Raw genomic sequence first — 17,219 nt, 5'->3', positions numbered from 1 at the left:
TGCCTCAAATCCAGTCTTCCATGATAGGACAAAGCATATTGAAGTTGACTGTTACTTTGTTAGAGAGAAAATCATATCTGGAGAAATATCTGAATTCATAATGCGGTACTAAACTACCATTAAATCAGAATTCTAGAAATTGAACTGAGAAGAACTCGAGCCTCAGAAATTCTCTTGGAGTGAAAGTTTTCTCCAAGTAATAGGTACATACATTAGCATAACTCCGCATGCCCCATCTTATGAAGACCAAGAATAGATGTAATACTAAACAGAATTGTAGAAGAATGCTATTGAGTACCCTAGCTTCTAAATGGACTGAAAAAAATTCATCGTTGCCCAAAGAATCCAGTATCAAAGATTTAATTTCTACAATGAAAAAAAGGTAAGTTTATATCATCCTCTTTGTCAGTGTTGGAACGTGAGAGACCATTTTTTTCTCCCAGCAATTTCTTGTTTCTAAAATTTTAATAAGTTCACAACTATTTGTTAAATGCCTCCTCAAATCTTAGGGGGACGTATTCAATGTTGGACTTTTAATTACTTTGAATGACTTTTGTGGATTTTAAAAGTCTAGGTGTATTCAATCTAGACTTTTATAAACTCTATAGAAATCTAATGGTATCCAAATTAGATTTTTATAGAGTTTTAAAAAGTCATATGGTATTCAAACTTGTCTTTTTAAAACTCTATGAAAATCTTTTGGTATCCAAAATTTTAATAGATTTTCATGGATTCTTTTAAAATTCCTTGGATATAAATTTTAATTAATCAGAGCTCTCCAAAATATTTGGTACAAGTTTAAAAAGTCTTCTCCTCACCCTTGAGATTTTTATAAACTTCAAATCATTTTAATTTTTTACGAATAAGTCTTTTCTCTTTCCCCTCCTCAATTTTGAGTATTTCTTTTAGCTCTGTCTAAAGCCTACCAATACAATAGTACACAGTTCAACTTGACGCATATTCAACAAAGAATCTTCACTACCTTAATCAAATTTAACACTGTTATCGATGTTATTCCTTCACCATCTTGATCACGTCGACGGTCTACCATAGAGATTACTTTACGAGTGTGTTACCTTCTGTTAGAAAATTAACTATACATGTTTTTTTTAATTTTATTATTATTTTTTTAAAATTTTATGCTTTTCTCTATTTTTTTATTTTAAAGTTTACGTTTTTTTTTTTTTTGAAATTTATGTTTTTTTAAAGTTTTTTACTTTAAGTTTTTTTAGTTTATGATTTTTTTAATTTTTACGTTTTTGACTTTACGTTGTTTTAGTTTAATTTTTTTTTTAAAGTTTATGTTTTTTTCTTTAATTTTTTTAAAGTTTACGATTTTTGTTTAGTTTACCGTTTTTTTTTAATTTATGTTTTTTTAGTTTACCATTTTTAATTTTTCTTTAATTTTTTTTAAAGTTTATGGTCTTTTTTTAAATAAAATTTTTATTATAAAAAGTTTGGCTTGTACCGGATTGCATAATTTTTTCGCAAGGAGTATTGTTCTGATGAATTTCTAGTTGAACCAGATAATGAAATTTCATCATCCTTACCAGAACGAGTTCATGGTGTCGATTGCTTTGATCAATTATCTGATACTCAAGAACAACAACGAATAAATGCCAATGCATGAAGAGATACAATAGTGAATCGAATATGGAGCGATGTTTATCATATTGATAATAACGAAACGAATTTTTCTTTCTCATAAATCCACAAGTTTCTATGAAAAAGTTTATAAATGTCTGTAAAAGTCTTACAAAAAAGTCTATAAAACTCCATAGAATTCTTTTCACAACTACGTGAGATTTTATACAAGTCAATAAAAATCAATCAACTTCACAAAAATCTATTATTAAAAAAAAAATCAATGAAAGTCATCCAATTTCTTGATTGAATACACCTTCCTTAGCTTGATGGACAATCCTTCAGCTGCTTTCTAGAAGCAATGAGTGGCATCATAGGTCAACTGATTTCTCTGAGGCAGCTTGAGATAACTGAATAAGCTTCAGAAGTAATATGTGGCATTATATCACTGAAAAAAACTTCTGTCATTGTCCTAAATTATTGTAGATTTATGTTCTAACAACTTTCCTATCTGCATATTCCACTTCTTGCATTGATCCTCAATTCTTATCTTTCTCAACTAAGATGATATTTCTCCAGAGCCAAACTACATCATGTTGAATTTTTGTATCTAACTAGGGATTCAAGATTTGGACTGTTTGAAAACATTAAATATGTATAAATTGTATTTAAAGGTGTGACGAATAGATTAAAATCCCAAGAACTTCTGGCATAAATTATTTCAGCAAATTAATAAACGAGAATTTCAAAGACAAAAAAAACAATCTAGATGATTCTAGGATATAGCACTAATTGTTCTAAATTTTTAATATGAATATAAAAATATATAGATAAGATAAGACTAAAACCACTGAGATTTCCTAATACAAACAAATAATTAAAATAGACTATAACATTGCACAAGGAACTGAATGCGGCACAATTTGCTAGATCAAAGTTTACAATAGATCAAGTTAGATGTTACCTGAAACCCAGAGTCTTGTGCACTGCATTCCAGAAGCAAGAAGAACCATCCGACTTTCATGAGTATAGACATACCAATTGAGACTAAATTGTTTAGCCTCCACCAACCGAAGAGTATTCATATCAGCTTCATATGACAGCATGTTTATGTCACTGTTAATGTTTCAAGTAACACAATCAAACATATGTTTGCCCCCTAGACATACAAAACACATTTGTTTAACAGAACAAATGTTAAAGTCTATACAGTACTAATTTTGAACAAAATATGTTCACACACTCCTATTACAACTTTCATCATCATGAAGCTAAGTAGGTCCTAATTATTTGCGTTCGGCTACATGGATCTTATCCTACATATAACTTAGTGCAAGATTATACAATTACTAATATCCAAATCATTTAATCAATTTTTCAATGTATTAACTTACTTTTTTTGGTTTCATCTACATCTTGCATCTTCAACTCTAATGATTCAATTCATTTAATTATAGAGTCCACTGGTCACCACCTTTAAAAAGTTAATGCCACCTCAACCTATTTTCTCTCAATTTATTCACAATTCGAGAAACATCTCATTGGTTCAAGTAGTAGTATTTTTTATTTTAATTTTCATAATAACCTCACACATTCATGTATTCTCATCTCTGTTATATATCTTCTTAATGTCCTAATTATCCAACATTCTAATTCATAAAAGATAAAAGCTTGTACCAGTCCTGTAAAATATTTCTTTTACCCTTTACAAATGCAACACTAAATGATGACACAAAACTCCAGAAGCTCCTCCCCATTTTAACAGCATTTTTATTCCAGTGACATATTTTCATCAATATCTTCTCGTTGAATAATAGATTATAATATCTAAGAATTTTATTAAAAGGAAGTTCATGTTCAAACTTCAAACATCTTAACTATTTCTTAATTCTTTTCTTATTAATTATTACTAAAACTACATTGCATATACTCAATTTCAATTCTACTTAGTTTATAAGCAACAAAGCCCAACAGCAACGACAAGAACAATGGAATAGAGTGGTGGTAGACGGTGAGGCAGCGTTGATAGGCCACAATTTGCTATCTCAAGACATTGAGCAATGGAGGCACAAGGAAAAGGAGGAAGAAGCTACTGAGGAAGATTTGCCACCACAGGAATCAAACTCGTAGGTTCTCCTGCGATGACCTACAAAGAGTTAAGGTGGAAGAGGAGAATTCCAACAATATAGAAGTTAGTGTTGCAACATGAAAGAAACAGTTGAGATGACTATAATACCATGTGACACAAATATAAAAAATATTAACCTAGATAATGCTTTTCTACTTTGATATATTATATCAATGATATATTTAAAAATATGAATGGGTGTATGGTATATTTACAAGTGAGTCCTGCACAATGGACCACTAACAACCTAAAACAATATTAAGTTAGCTGAACAAACAAGTATTTTAACGGATAATACAACATGAACGGATAGTATTCTATGACACAAGGTAACTTCAGCATGGAGTCAAACTTAGTCGGTCAATTTTAGTTACCGCAAGAGAACAACAAATAATTACAATTCTACCTGCATTTACTAGCCAGATCCATTTTGACTCCGAGTAGTATAAATGGCCGCATGACCACATAAAACTATAATGTGTTACCTTATTGAATATTATGCTGTCAAAATACTTTAATAAGATATTTAAAAATAAAACATTATAGACTAAAATGTGCAAATCAGCATTTGTAGCTACATTGTAATGAGTTTTCTGGTGAAACAACCTTGTCTTAATCAAGATAAGATCACAGGAGGGGCTGTCTGTCCAAAAGAATCCAAGTATTCTCTCAAGAGTCAGTTTTGCATATGTGACTAAATATCTGCCTGGATTCTCTATTCTTGAATTGTATCTCATGATTAGACCTATGAATCCCTATTAACTTTGCATCAAGGGAATATCTGATGAATAAACCAGGTCCTCCACCAACAAAATCAGAACTGGGAGGATCCAACTGTGATGTACCAACTTTCCAGGACAAAACCTGTGATGTATAACATCAGAATAAAACCAGCATGCTCACAAATATTCCAGCAGAGCTGATCAAAGATTTAACATAATTGTATTACATGGTCAGATAATGGTGCCAGAAGCAACTTATTCCCATCGTCATGTCATGTTCCAGGAGCATTGCATCGCAGGGGTGGGTATTGAAAGTAAACATGAGGGAGTGCACCAGAACCACTAATTCCCCCTTGAGAATGATCACCAGAAGCTTCTTCCGACATGACAGTTTAATTTAAGCTTAGAGCCTCTAGCCAGGTAACCTGTCACTATATAACTCTTTGTACTCATTTACAGGTATATGAAGCAAACAATATTAGCAGAAAACTAAATTTTGAAACAGAACCTGCTCAATACACTTGAGCTTCAAACAAGTAATTTTAACTTGATCTTCCAGCTCCAAGGATGTCCAAGAGTTCAAGAGAGAACCCAAATAGCTTATCTAGCTGGTGAGTCAATTCTACACCTTGTTTATGATCATTAAAACTCCGTCCGTGACGACTTAGTCATGGCCGGTCTCAAGCTCGGACAAAGGAGGGTTGTGTTAGGTTATCAGCCAACGTTAAAACTATGGCAAATATTCAATGAATAGATTCATTAAACAATTGTACTAATGGTAGATTGTTCTCCGGAAGGAACGCGTTGCAGAGTCCGACTGTAACGTCTCGACAAGGACTGCTACATCTCCAGAACTCGGGTGTAATGCTAAATATGCAAAAGTTCACATTGCAGGGTCCGACTATAACGTATCGGCAAGGACCGATACATCTCTATGAGAATTTAGGTGTAGTGTTAAATAGGCAAGAGTTCTCACATCATAGGTTGGATAAGAACAAATATGATAAGAAAACTAATAATCTAATATTTGGATTATGGAACATAGGAACCTTCACTAGTAAGATATGATGATTAGAAGAAGAATTAGTATTTTGTGTGTACAAGAGACAAAATGGATAGGTGAGAAGACAAATATAATAGAGAACTCGGGTTTTAAGTTATGGTACACAGGAAAAAGTAAAGCAAGAAATGGAGTGAGTATTATTGTAGATAGTTTGTTAAAGGATGAGGTTGTAGGAGTAGTTAGAAAAGATGATAGAATTCTAATCCTTAAAATAATAGTGGCGAAAGAAATTATGAATATAATTAAGGTATATGCACTACAAGTAGGATTAGATGAAGCTACCAAATCAAGGTTTTGGGACGACTTGGATGAAATATTACAAAACATTCCGCCAAATGAAATGATTTTAATAGGAGAAGATCCAAATGGATATGTCAAAAAATGAGGAATATGAGAGGGTACATGAGGGTTATGGGTTTGGAACATGAAATGAGGAAAGGAAACTATATTAGATTTTGTGATAGTATATAACCTTATATTAGCTAATACATTTTTTAAGAAAAGAGAAGAACACTTAGTCATGTTCAAAAGTAGGAATAATAAATCGTAAATCGACTTTCTTATGGTTAGGAAGAAGGATAGAAAGATTTCTAAAGATTGCACGGTCATCCCCGGAGAAAGCTTAACTACCCAACATAGGTTAGTAATATTGGTTATACGCCTCAAGCATAACATCAATAGAAAGAAACTATATACGACACCTAAAATTAAGTGGTGAAAATTAAAGGATGAAAAACAAAATATATTCAAGGAGAAGGTAGGAGTACAAGCATTAAGTGAAATATACGGTGATTCTAATATAACATGGGATATAATGGTATCAAAGTTGAAAATAATAACTAAGAGTGTACTCGGTGAGTCAAAGGGGCATGCACTATTAAGTAAAGAATCTTGGTGGTGAAATAAAAAAGTACAAGAGAAAGAGAAGGAAAAACGAATAAGCTTATAAGAAATTATATATTTGTAAGAATGAGGAAAACCTAAAAACATATACAATAGCCGAGAAAGAAGCTAAGAGAGTAATGAATGAAACAAAGAATGAAATTTTTGAACGATTATATCAAAAATTAGATATAAAAGAAGGCGAAAGAAACATTTATAGAATAGCTAAAGTGAGAGAAAGGAAGATAAGAGATCTTATCCAAATAAAATATATTAAAGATGGATGTAATATGATACTAGTACACGAGGGAGAAATAAAAGAGCGATGGAAGAGGTATTTTCATCAACTTTTTAATGAGGTTTAGATGATCAACTTAACTTAGGTAATTTAAGTAGGTCAAATGAGCATAGATATTTAAATTTTTATCGTAGAGTTTAAACTTCAGAAGCAGAACAAGGTTTAAATGGGATGCACAATGGAAAAGTCGTTGAACCATATGATATTCCGATAGAGGTATGAAAGTGCCTAGGGAAACAAGGTATTGAATGACTTACAAAATTATTTAATATAATATTGAAAACGAAAAAAATGTTTGATCAATGGAGAATAAGTACTCTAGTTCCCTTATATAAGAACAAGGGAGACATACAAAATTGTGCAAATTATAGGGTATTAAACTAATGAGTCATATCATAAAACTTTGGGAAAAAGTAAAAGAAAAAAGATTAAGGTGACCACGATGACCGAAAATTAATTTGGGTTTATGCCTGGAAGGTCGACAATAGAAGCTATACATCTTAGACAATTAATTGAAAAATATCGGAAGCAAAAACGAGATCTATACATGGTATGCATTGACTTAGAAAAAACTTATGATAGAGTCTCAAGAGAAATTATATAGAAAATTCTAGAAAAGAGAGGTGTTAGCGTAATATATATTGAACTAATTAAGGATATGTACGAGAATGTAACGACTAGAGTAAAGACTTCAGACGAAGTAACTGAAGCATTTTCAATGAAGATAGAATTGCATCAAGGATCAGCTCTAAGTCTCTATCTTTTTATACTAATTATGGACGAACTCATTGGACAGATTCAAGACACAATACCGTGGCGCATGTTGTTTGCAGATGATATTGTTTTAGTGAATGAAACACATGAAGGAATAAATGCTAAACTAGAAACTTGACGAGAAACACTAGAAGGGAAAGGTTTTAGGCTTAGGAAACTAAAGACAGAATATATGAAATTTAAATTTAACAATATTAAATATAATGAGATAATTATTAAGATTAGAGATGACGAATTGTCTGGAACCGAGAGGTTTAGATATTTAAGATTATTTTTGTAAAATGTTGGAGGGATTGAAAGAGATGTCTTATATAGAATACAAGCAGGATGGTTGAAATGGAGGAGAGCGTCGGGTGTTTTATGTAATCGTAAAGTACCTCTAAAACTTAAAGGAAAATTCTATAAAACAACAATTAGACATCTATGTTATATGGAGCTGAATGTTGTGCTGTGACTTGAGCACATGAGCAGAAGATGAGAGTTGCAGAGATGAAGATGTTAAGGTGGATGTGTAGACATACGAGAATGAACAGAATCAGAAATGAGAGCATTAGAGAAAAAGTCGGAGTTGCATCTATTGAGGGAAAACTTCGAGAGACACGTTTAAGATAGTGCAGGCATATACTTAGACGACCAATAAATGTTCCAACTAGACGATGTGAAACTATGACAAATACGCATATCAAACGGGGAAGACTAAGACCAAAAAAGACTTGGTTAGCCACGATAAACCAAGATAAACTTTAGTTAAATATAAATGATGGTATAGTTGGAGATAGAGCTCAATGGCGTAAAAGAATCCATATAGTCGACCCCATCTAGTGGGATAAGGCTTGGTTGTTGTTGTTGTTTCTGATCTTTAAGAACAATAGATGATTTTTTGTATCAGTAGAGGAATGCTTATAAAATAAAGAAAAAAAAAGATAGGACAGCCATTGTGTGGCAATTAAATACTCAGGCCAGAATGATTCATAATCAAGAAAATGTTTTTTAATAGTAAATTTGTTTAGATACCTGATACGTGCTCTGCATGCATGCTTTTAGTTTAAGGAATTCATTCAAACACATATCACGCTCAATCTCTGGAACTTTTTCTTGAGATGCACAACCCATATTCTTTTGTATGAAGAAAAATTGAAAAAAATTAAAATACCAACAAAAGAACATATGCTCTTACTGACAAATTTTGGATGACTAATTTTTACGGACCGAGAAGCACAATTAAGTAATACACGCTTCAACGTAGAGACAGTCTTCTTCTCCTTCATTTAGAGGATTCTCGATAGGAAGCAAAAACATAAAAGGATCTACAAGCCCACATGTTAGTTCGAAAAAAATACGGCCAACAACTGCAACTAGGGTTCCACCAAAGTGATCGCAAGCGGAAACAAGGAGCATTTTGCGGATACAAAAACAAAAAAATGAAGTTTCTCTCAACTAAATCACACAAACTGTAAATCATAGAAAACTTGAAATCGAGACCTCACCTTGAGGATCAGAGAAAGCAATCAAACGACTGGATGTTAGATGAACCGAGTTTCGCAACTGTGAGAGAGAGAGAGAGCGCCAAACCCCAATAAAACCATGATTGAACTGCTGCATCAGAACATATGGAAGGGCGACTTTACGTTTGGGAAGCAGATGGTCCTTTAGGTTTATTTTTATTTTTTATTTTTTTTATTTTTTATAAAAATTAATACATCTACTCGACCAATAAATTTCAGAGATTTATAAATTCCACAATACAAAATCCAAGGGTGCAGTTGAGAAATTCTAAAGTAACTTGGGGGAAAAAAGGAGAACTATCATGGGAGCAACAAACCAACAAGAATTCAGGAAATAAACAAGCGACAGAAAAAGAGAAGAAATGGAAATTGAAGTGTAAAATCAAAAAAAAAAAGTAAAATGATAATTTAGAGTGAATTTATAAAATTTAATATGTAAATAGTATAGCAGGTGTGCAGGTAAGAGGTGCATGAAAACAGAACCCTATATATATTCTGTCATTTGAACTTCCAACAATGTCAAGGTGCAGTAATGCGAACATATTAGTCTTATATTTTAAAATATCTTGCAAAAATTAGTGCTCAATTTCACTTATTACAACACGCTGGAAAAAGTTTTAAACTGATTAAATATTGCATTTGTATGATCACATATATGCAGCAAAAAATACACTCAGACCCCGGCCATGGTGTGGTGGCAAAACATTTGATGGATTCATTGAATACCATGGTTTGAAACTCAACTAGGGCAAGCACAAATTTTACAGTGAATTTTTTAGTGTGGAGATCCATTACTAGGCGAATTGCTGCGAACGCTTCCAGATTTATCCGGTGGATGAATTTGGGGGAAGGGCGCTCACTTGCAGGACAGTCCGTAAAAGTCTTAACAAAAATAAATACTCATAACTTATTGAATGAGTTCATTAGAAGGCTGAAAGTTTTATGCATGTTCCTAAACAATTTGGATGAAACCAAGGGAGTCGGGTCGTTAAGAACAACAAATTGCTCTTCCGATAGTTAAACCAGGACCTTGGAACCATGGTTCCTTACGTTGGGGGAAGAAAAGCATAGCACAGGTTTTAGAACACGGTTCATACAAATGGGAAATAATTAAACATAATCATAAATGTCAACATTGAACTCAAAGCCTGTTAGTTACTTGAAATATAATAAAACAGAAAGAAAAAAAAATTACAAAACTGAATATCCATTGTGGCTAATCTACATGGAAATGTCTGATGATAAATTTTTGATATTTACTCTTACCTCATATGAGCCTACAATTTCCAGTCAAGCACATAAAATCCAAGAGAGCCATTGCAGTACTGCTGCTTCTTCAAGTGAAAGGATAGAAATTAGAGAAGAGCAAACTGCCGAGGAGGACATAACTGACAAAGTAAGCACAGATCAAGCAGCCCACTCTTCTGGAGTTGACCCTGTTTGAGACTAACAGGTGAGATGCAAACCAGTATATAGGAGGGCTGGCTGACAAGAAGCGCGTTGACACCTGGAAGAGAAAACATGTTCTAGGCATTTGAGGAAGTCTAGAAATTCGATGAAGAGATACAAAACTAAAAACTTGTTAAGCAGTATCCAACTGACTCATTTTCGATAGCTTAGTTTTTCGACAAGTGATTAATAAACTTGATCTAAAATTCCTATCTCAGTAAATTGAATGATATAACCAATTGAATAAGTCCACATGTGATTGAGCCCATCTGTCCTAATCCAATTAACACGGTGAAAGGATTATTTGTCTCCCACATTATTGATTCATAAACATTATTGACCAAAAGCCTTAAAATTGGAATCTAAACTTTATTTCAAATAATAGGAACACACAACAAGGGCACAAGACTTGTGAAGCCCCTTCCAGTTTAATCACTTTGAATTTATTCTTACAATAACCTTATCAATTTCTCCTTGAATTTGCACCATATTCAAACTTAATAGCTTGGAGGATTAACTCAAAATGCTTAACCACAGGTAATTTGTGGTACTTAAATAAACAAAATATTGAGTACAAAATCTTATGAAAAGGATATCGATGTACATAATGTTGAAAATTAAGATTAACAGTTGCTTGAGCTGGAAGGCTTTCTTTTTGTCTTTTTAGTAAGTTGTGGGATATAATATATAACAAAATTTTAAGATTCAAATAGCTAGTGTCATCTAATATTGTTAGATTTGTGAAATCCAAATAGTGCTAGTATGAATTTAATATAGTTGTTCAGTTTTTATTGCCTTGTCCATCTAGAAGGAATTATTCCTATAAGTAAACATCATTTGCATCTGTTCATGCTTTACTTGGGGTCTCATTTGGAGCTTTTTTCATTTAAGCAGTCATTTCATCAAACTCGACAGTGCTAAATGGAAGGTATAGATGAAACATAAACTGACCTGTACATGCATCACGAAGAAGGCAGTGAATGTCAGAAATGCCAGATGCAAGATAAAAGGAAGAACTAAGATCAAGTCAATTTCTTCTTTTGATTGAGGAATTTGATCAGGAGACTTATGATCTTCTGAACACACTGAAATTTTCTGTTTTATTTCTTGCTGCTTTCTCCGCTTAATCTTTTTCTTAGCTGTAGAAGTTGCAAGTATTGCAAGACTTGTCAATGAAAGCAAAACTAATTACAAAAAATGTATACAAAAAGCAACTTATAGTATTAAAAAGCCACGTTATAGCTGCTCTTGCACCTTGACTGAAGCATTTGTGTGATATCTACAGAATATAGTAGTAGAATTTGTTCTCCAACATTCATTAACTACCAGAAAATATATGGATGAAAAAATGCAATAAAAGAAAAAGGTTGATCAAATAATCAATTATCTTATGTACCAGAAGATAAGACAATTATCACTTCAGTAGATTCAAACTTCTGTTTACATGGAGGGGTCAATGGACAATGGATGTTCAAACATAAAGAGTGTATTAATCACAAACATGTTAGATGATAAATAAACGTTCTAGTATTTACAAACTACATGAAATCCCTTTTATTTCATGTACAATAGTTATTTAAAAGAGTTAAACCACCAGTATATCTCACACAACTGGGATTACAAGGGCTAAAAAAATTGAGAATTAATACCTTGACCATTATTATAAGACATATCATTTGCTGAAGCATGGGGAGCATCTGAACTTTTATTTGATTCAACTGACTTTGACACAAGAGTAAAATCATTTTTCTTGTGCATATGTAATGGCTGAAAAGCTTCATATAGTAAATTTGAGTAAAGAATAACTGAGCCAATAGCCAGAGATAGAGTCGGAGATGCGAGAAGAAAATTAGGCAACTGTTTTACTTGAAAATATCTAAGGAAACCTACTCCCCTGGTATCAACGAAAAGCAAAAGATTCAATTACCAAAACGAAAGTCAGGAAGTGCAAGTAATGATGTAAACCATTTCAAAGCAGAAAAAATTAATCCTCAGACAAACTCTTGAGGCCAATGTTGATAGACATGCATGAAATAGTTTAGGGAGAAGTACCAGTAATGACTTTGAAGAAAACCATATAGAAGAGGGACTCTCTCATTGCACCAAGGCCTCGAATCAGTTGAATTACCACCTAAGCAGATAGTGAAGTATCCATATTCTTGGAATGCCAGAAATGGCACAAATACTAAAATAGATTGTATGGCTCCAATCAGAATCGCCTGTGCTGCCTACTTAAGGAAAATAAGTATACCAAAAATCAAATTCATTGCTATAACAAACTAATGAAATACACAGAGAGAGGCTCAGCCATTTAATAGCATCGGCAAAGTGATCTTACGAGCAACTTCTTTTTATGATTGATAGCATCATAAGCGTGTCTCAGTGCCTGAAAACAGAAATAACCAGCATTAAGTGCTCCATTTGACCGAGCTGAACCAGAGAGTGCAAACAGGAGGATCGCCACAGTGTTTGCACCAGAAAATACATAGTATATTCCCCCAAGTGAAAATAAGGCATATAGACTCTCTGAATAGCTGTCAAGGAAATATCTATCATTAATCAAATGGAAAATCTAGAATAAGAAAAATAATCTGAAAGATCACATGAACAAGGGCCTTACATTGATGAATAAAAAATTGATGCTGGGTTAAAGCAGAACAAAACTGATGCTCTTAATGCAGACGCTGTGTCTTTTAAGACTATAACTGATACCCTGTAATCATATAGCAAAGACAGTTAGCATAATACAATTTGTCTCGTTTGACTAACATTGCACAGAAAAAAAAAAATAGTTAAAACAAGTAGATCAAATGCCTACGGAAGAAAACTAGTTTTGAAATTAATGATCTTTGAGATACTCGAAGTAGATTATTACATTGAAGACTACAGAAACAAGAATGGATGAATGATGACAAATCCATATAGGTTCTCAAGAAAAATTTCTCACCTATAGAAAAGAATAATCAAAATTTTAGAAGTGATCATGAACAAGTCCAACTTACCTATAGAAGAAAACTGCAGCAAGCAAAAAGGCAAGATTGTTCAACAGATAACCTGATATCGCCAACACAGCTCTGTACCCAATTATCGGTACCAAAGGAGCAAACACTACAAACCGAGAAAAGGGAATAAACAAGTCATTGGACAACAGGATAAATCTATTTCCTTTGTATCATAGTCTAGGTCTAGAGTTAGAAGAAGAAGAAGAAAAATCCAAATTTGAGCTCACCGGATCGAGAAAGTAGGACGATGCAGGCGGGAAGAAGAGGGAGGAAGGCATACGCCTGCTCGTACTCGTAGCCACACTGGGCGATCCGGAGGAAGAAGACACCATCCCAGACGACGCTGGCCTCAATCACTGCCCCTAGCCGGGGCCAAAGTACGGCTTCCGGCGGTTGGTCACGGGCTGCGGTACTGAGGCAGCTAGGGTTGAGGGAGGCGGATGTGTCATAGGAGGCGAAGAGGAGGCGCCAAAAGGCGATCAGAGTCAGAAGGCTGAGCCTCGACAGGAGAGCAACGCGGATCAAGAAGCACTCCGCCGCTCTCTCTGCGTTCTTCTTCGCCATTGGCATTGCGTCGGAGCCGAGATCGAGCTACCTTCGATCTTCTTCGCGCGTGCGTTGCTCTCGACCGAGCCGGGGAGACAGCGAGTGCCGTCTAGATCTCACCGTGAGGGTCAGAGAAAGCGATCAAAGGACTGGATGTTATGTTAGATGGACCGTTCAGCCGGGGGACTCAGCAACTGGATGAAATCAAAAATAGGGGGTTTCACGGAGAGGGACAGTGGGCGTCGGCTTGTATATCACGGACATGGAGTTTGGATACCAGTGCTAGTTTTGATGCGAAGTGGCCCCAGGGGCTGGATCAGTTGGTAAGTGGCTGGGATGTTGTACCATGACCGCAGCGGTTCGAGTGTCGACGGTTGCAATGTGGGATAATATCCCCGTCTGTCGGCTTAAAGCCTCGAACCCCAGCCACTTGTCAACCCAGCATTCACCCTGATTAACCCTCCTCCTACATCACCATGGGGCAGGCGTAGGGGGCCGTCGGGGCGGCGGATTCCGCCTTTTTGTACCATAGTTTTGATGCGAAGTGTGTCCTAAGCCAACTAGCGAAGGTTGGCGACGAGAAGGAAACACACGATATTTACGAGGGACAAGAAGTTAGAGTAGAAAACTATTGGAAAAGGCCGGAAAATGAATTCGGATGAACCCTATTTCATATGGTCAAGATTACCCAAGCGAGCGGAGCCAGAGTAGAAGCCCGAACAGAAACTCAACCTTGAGTTGACTCTAGTCTGGGCGGAGCTATTCCAGGTGCTCAGAGTTCGGGCGCCAGGAGCTACTTCGGGCGCTCGAACCAGTTTGGTGTCATCCGGGGCGCCTCGACCTCTTCGGCGCTATGGATCATATCAACAAGGGTTCAAGCGCCTGGTGCGGGATTAAATTTTATCCTGCACTCGTTGCATAGTCATTTGAGAGAAGATGAGATTTGCCACGTTGGGGCAACCAGAGAAGATCTGGGCATCCAGACCATGTCACGTCAGTAAATAGTCATTTTTGACCAGTGAGCTATAAATAAAATCTTAGTCTTCTCCTTTTAGTAAAACACACTGATCCGGCAGTAAGGACAGGGGACCTCTTTGAGGGGAGTCAATGACACGTAGAGGTCAAAAGTCAAAAGAGTCAGCATGAGGTCCATCCGATCGGAGAAGGGTTGGGTCGATCGGCCGAACGGGTCCGGGCGGAATCAAAGACAACCCGACGGGGACTCGAGTTTCCGACGCTCATGGGAACAGGGTCGCCGGGGCGAGCGGGTAGTCCGCTCGGCCGAGGCGTAAAGAAGCAATGTTGTGAAGGAACAGTCTTAGCCGAGCACGCGATGGAGTGAAACCCGGTCGGACCGATACCTACGTCCGGTCGAGTCGATGCCTGCCGAGCGGATGGACGCTCGGCTCGGGGAAAAAAGGAGACAAGGACAGGGGGACATTGGGGAACATCTTCTGGCAACAGGCATGTTCGACGACCAAGCCATATACAGAATCCTACGACAGAGGGTTCTGCTGTCCCATCATAGAGGTGCTCGGACTGTAGCAGTATGGTGTCAGGCATGCTCCTCTGGTAAGCCCATACTACGGTATGGTAAAGGACACGTGTACGCCTCGACAGGTGTGCACAAGCCTTCCTCGAGCTCTATATAAGAGCCCACAAACTTCACCGGAGGTATGCGATCTCTCATATTTGGAGTCACTTCTTCATTTTCCTTTTGCCTGACTTGAGAGTCGGAGGGTCGTCGCCGGGAACCCCTTCCCGGCCCGACTTCCTTGCAGGTTCACCGGAGAGCCATACGGCCGGTCAGAGATCCACGTCATCAGTTTGGAGAGCGCCACGTGCCCAGCGCCCATCGACTCAGCGTTCGGACAGGACAGGATCAAATTGGCGCCGTCTGTGGGAACGCACCTGCATCCGAGCGGAAGAGATGGACGAAGCTGGACGACCGCACACCGTGATGCTCTCCAGGAGGAGCTTGATGCTCTAATCGAGGCAAGAGCAGCTAAGCTCGTGGAGCAATAGAAACAGAAGGCACAAGCCGAGCGACTGGAGCAACAAGCGACGTCAGCATCAGGAGGCCGAGTGGCATGGGGTCGAGATAAGGATCCGATCGGCATACAAGGAGAAGCAACGCCTGCCCCGATTCCATTTCATCGGGCCTTATTCCGTACGCCTCCTGAAATCGCACCAGCTAACCTTGATCGAGGATCTTCATCAGACGAGGCACCCAAGTGAGACTACAGAAAAGGCAAGGCTCCCTGAACGAACGCCTCCCCCGAGCGGATCAATCGACAGTTTTCAGAGGCCATCCTGCGGGACCCTCTGCCAAAGCATTATGTGCCCCCGGCGATCGGGGAATACAACGGAACCACCGACCCGGACGACCATCTAGGTAAATTCGACAACACAGCTACACTAGATCAATACACAGATGGAGTGAAATGTCGGGTGTTCCTTACCACCCTCTCGGGATCGGCGCAACGATGGTTCCGGAAGGTGCCGGACGGATCCATCACCAGCTTTAAAGAGTTCCGCGTCACTTTTCTCCATCATTTTGCGAGCAGTCGGCGTTACCAGAAGACCAGTGTCAGTCTATTCGCCATCAAGCAAGAGCCCAGGGAGCCGCTCCGAGCTTATATCCAACGATTCAACCGGGTGGCTATAGATATTTCAACGGCCACCTCAGAAACAATGATGAATGCGTTCACGCAAGGCCTCGTGGACGGTGACTTCTTCCGTTCACTTATTCGGAAGCCGCCCTGAGACTACGATCATATGTTACACCAGGCCAATGAGTACATTAATGTGGAGGAAGCCCAGGCGGCCCGAAGAAAAGATGTTTCAACTGAGCGGCTAGCCCCTGCCGAGCGGAAGGCTGTCACTCGCCAGGAGCCGCCCAGAGGACCGCGGGCCGAAGCAGTCCGCTCTCACCATGCGAGATCCCATGCTGTCCAAGAGGTAGTTGCCGAGTGGCCCAAACCAAAGAAGAAGGTATGGACCCCCATGTTTTGCTCGTTCCACCAGACCGACACGCATAACACACGCAATTGCCGAAGCCTTCCCCTGATCGCCCACCCCGCTCCTCGAAGTAGCTGTCGTCGATCGCCATCATCCGACAGGCGATAGCGACACCATGAAGCCGATCGACGGATATTCGATAGGCGACAACGACAGTCTCCCGAGCGGCATCATCCTCAGAGGCACGAGGACAATCCCCGGATGTCTAAGGAGCGGCGGCCTAGGCCGTCCGCACGGGAGGAAGA

The 17,219-nt window shown here is 37.6% G+C and overlaps 1 protein-coding gene across 1 annotated transcript; it reads right to left on the bottom strand.

Annotated features, from left to right (window-relative positions):
• Nucleotides 1-1,707: 1,707 nt before the first annotated feature.
• LOC122031009 (GPI mannosyltransferase 2-like) lies at nucleotides 1,708-14,171 on the bottom strand. The gene is made up of 11 exons (XM_042590053.1): nucleotides 13,635-14,171; nucleotides 13,408-13,513; nucleotides 13,026-13,118; nucleotides 12,744-12,939; nucleotides 12,458-12,633; nucleotides 12,055-12,299; nucleotides 11,357-11,544; nucleotides 8,939-10,463; nucleotides 4,662-4,859; nucleotides 4,319-4,576; nucleotides 1,708-2,700 (listed from the first exon to the last, which is right to left on the bottom strand). The coding sequence occupies exons 1-8, from the start codon at nucleotides 13,975-13,977 to the stop codon at nucleotides 10,293-10,295; spliced, it is 1,518 nt and encodes a 505-aa protein (XP_042445987.1). The 5' UTR covers nucleotides 13,978-14,171; the 3' UTR covers nucleotides 1,708-2,700; nucleotides 4,319-4,576; nucleotides 4,662-4,859; nucleotides 8,939-10,292.
• Between the last annotated feature and the right edge of the window lie 3,048 nt (nucleotides 14,172-17,219).

Source organism: Zingiber officinale, chromosome 11A (assembly GCF_018446385.1).
Source record: "Zingiber officinale cultivar Zhangliang chromosome 11A, Zo_v1.1, whole genome shotgun sequence".
Classification (NCBI taxonomy): domain Eukaryota; kingdom Viridiplantae; phylum Streptophyta; class Magnoliopsida; order Zingiberales; family Zingiberaceae; genus Zingiber; species Zingiber officinale.
The sequence above is the reverse complement of the archived record's forward strand: the minus strand, read 5'-3'. Positions and strand labels throughout refer to the sequence as shown.

Bases quoted from the DNA above. Each gene is read 5' to 3' on its own strand.
- LOC122031009 (XM_042590053.1), bottom strand. From the start codon at position 13,977: ATGCCAATGGCGAAGAAGAACGCAGAGAGAGCGGCGGAGTGCTTCTTG. The intron at 13,514-13,634 runs GTGAGCTCAAAT...CTCGGTTTGTAG, and splicing joins CGTCCTACTTTCTCGATCCG to TGTTTGCTCCTTTGGTACCG. The intron at 10,464-11,356 runs GTCAGTTTATGT...TTTCTCTTCCAG, and splicing joins TCTTCGTGATGCATGTACAG to GTGTCAACGCGCTTCTTGTC.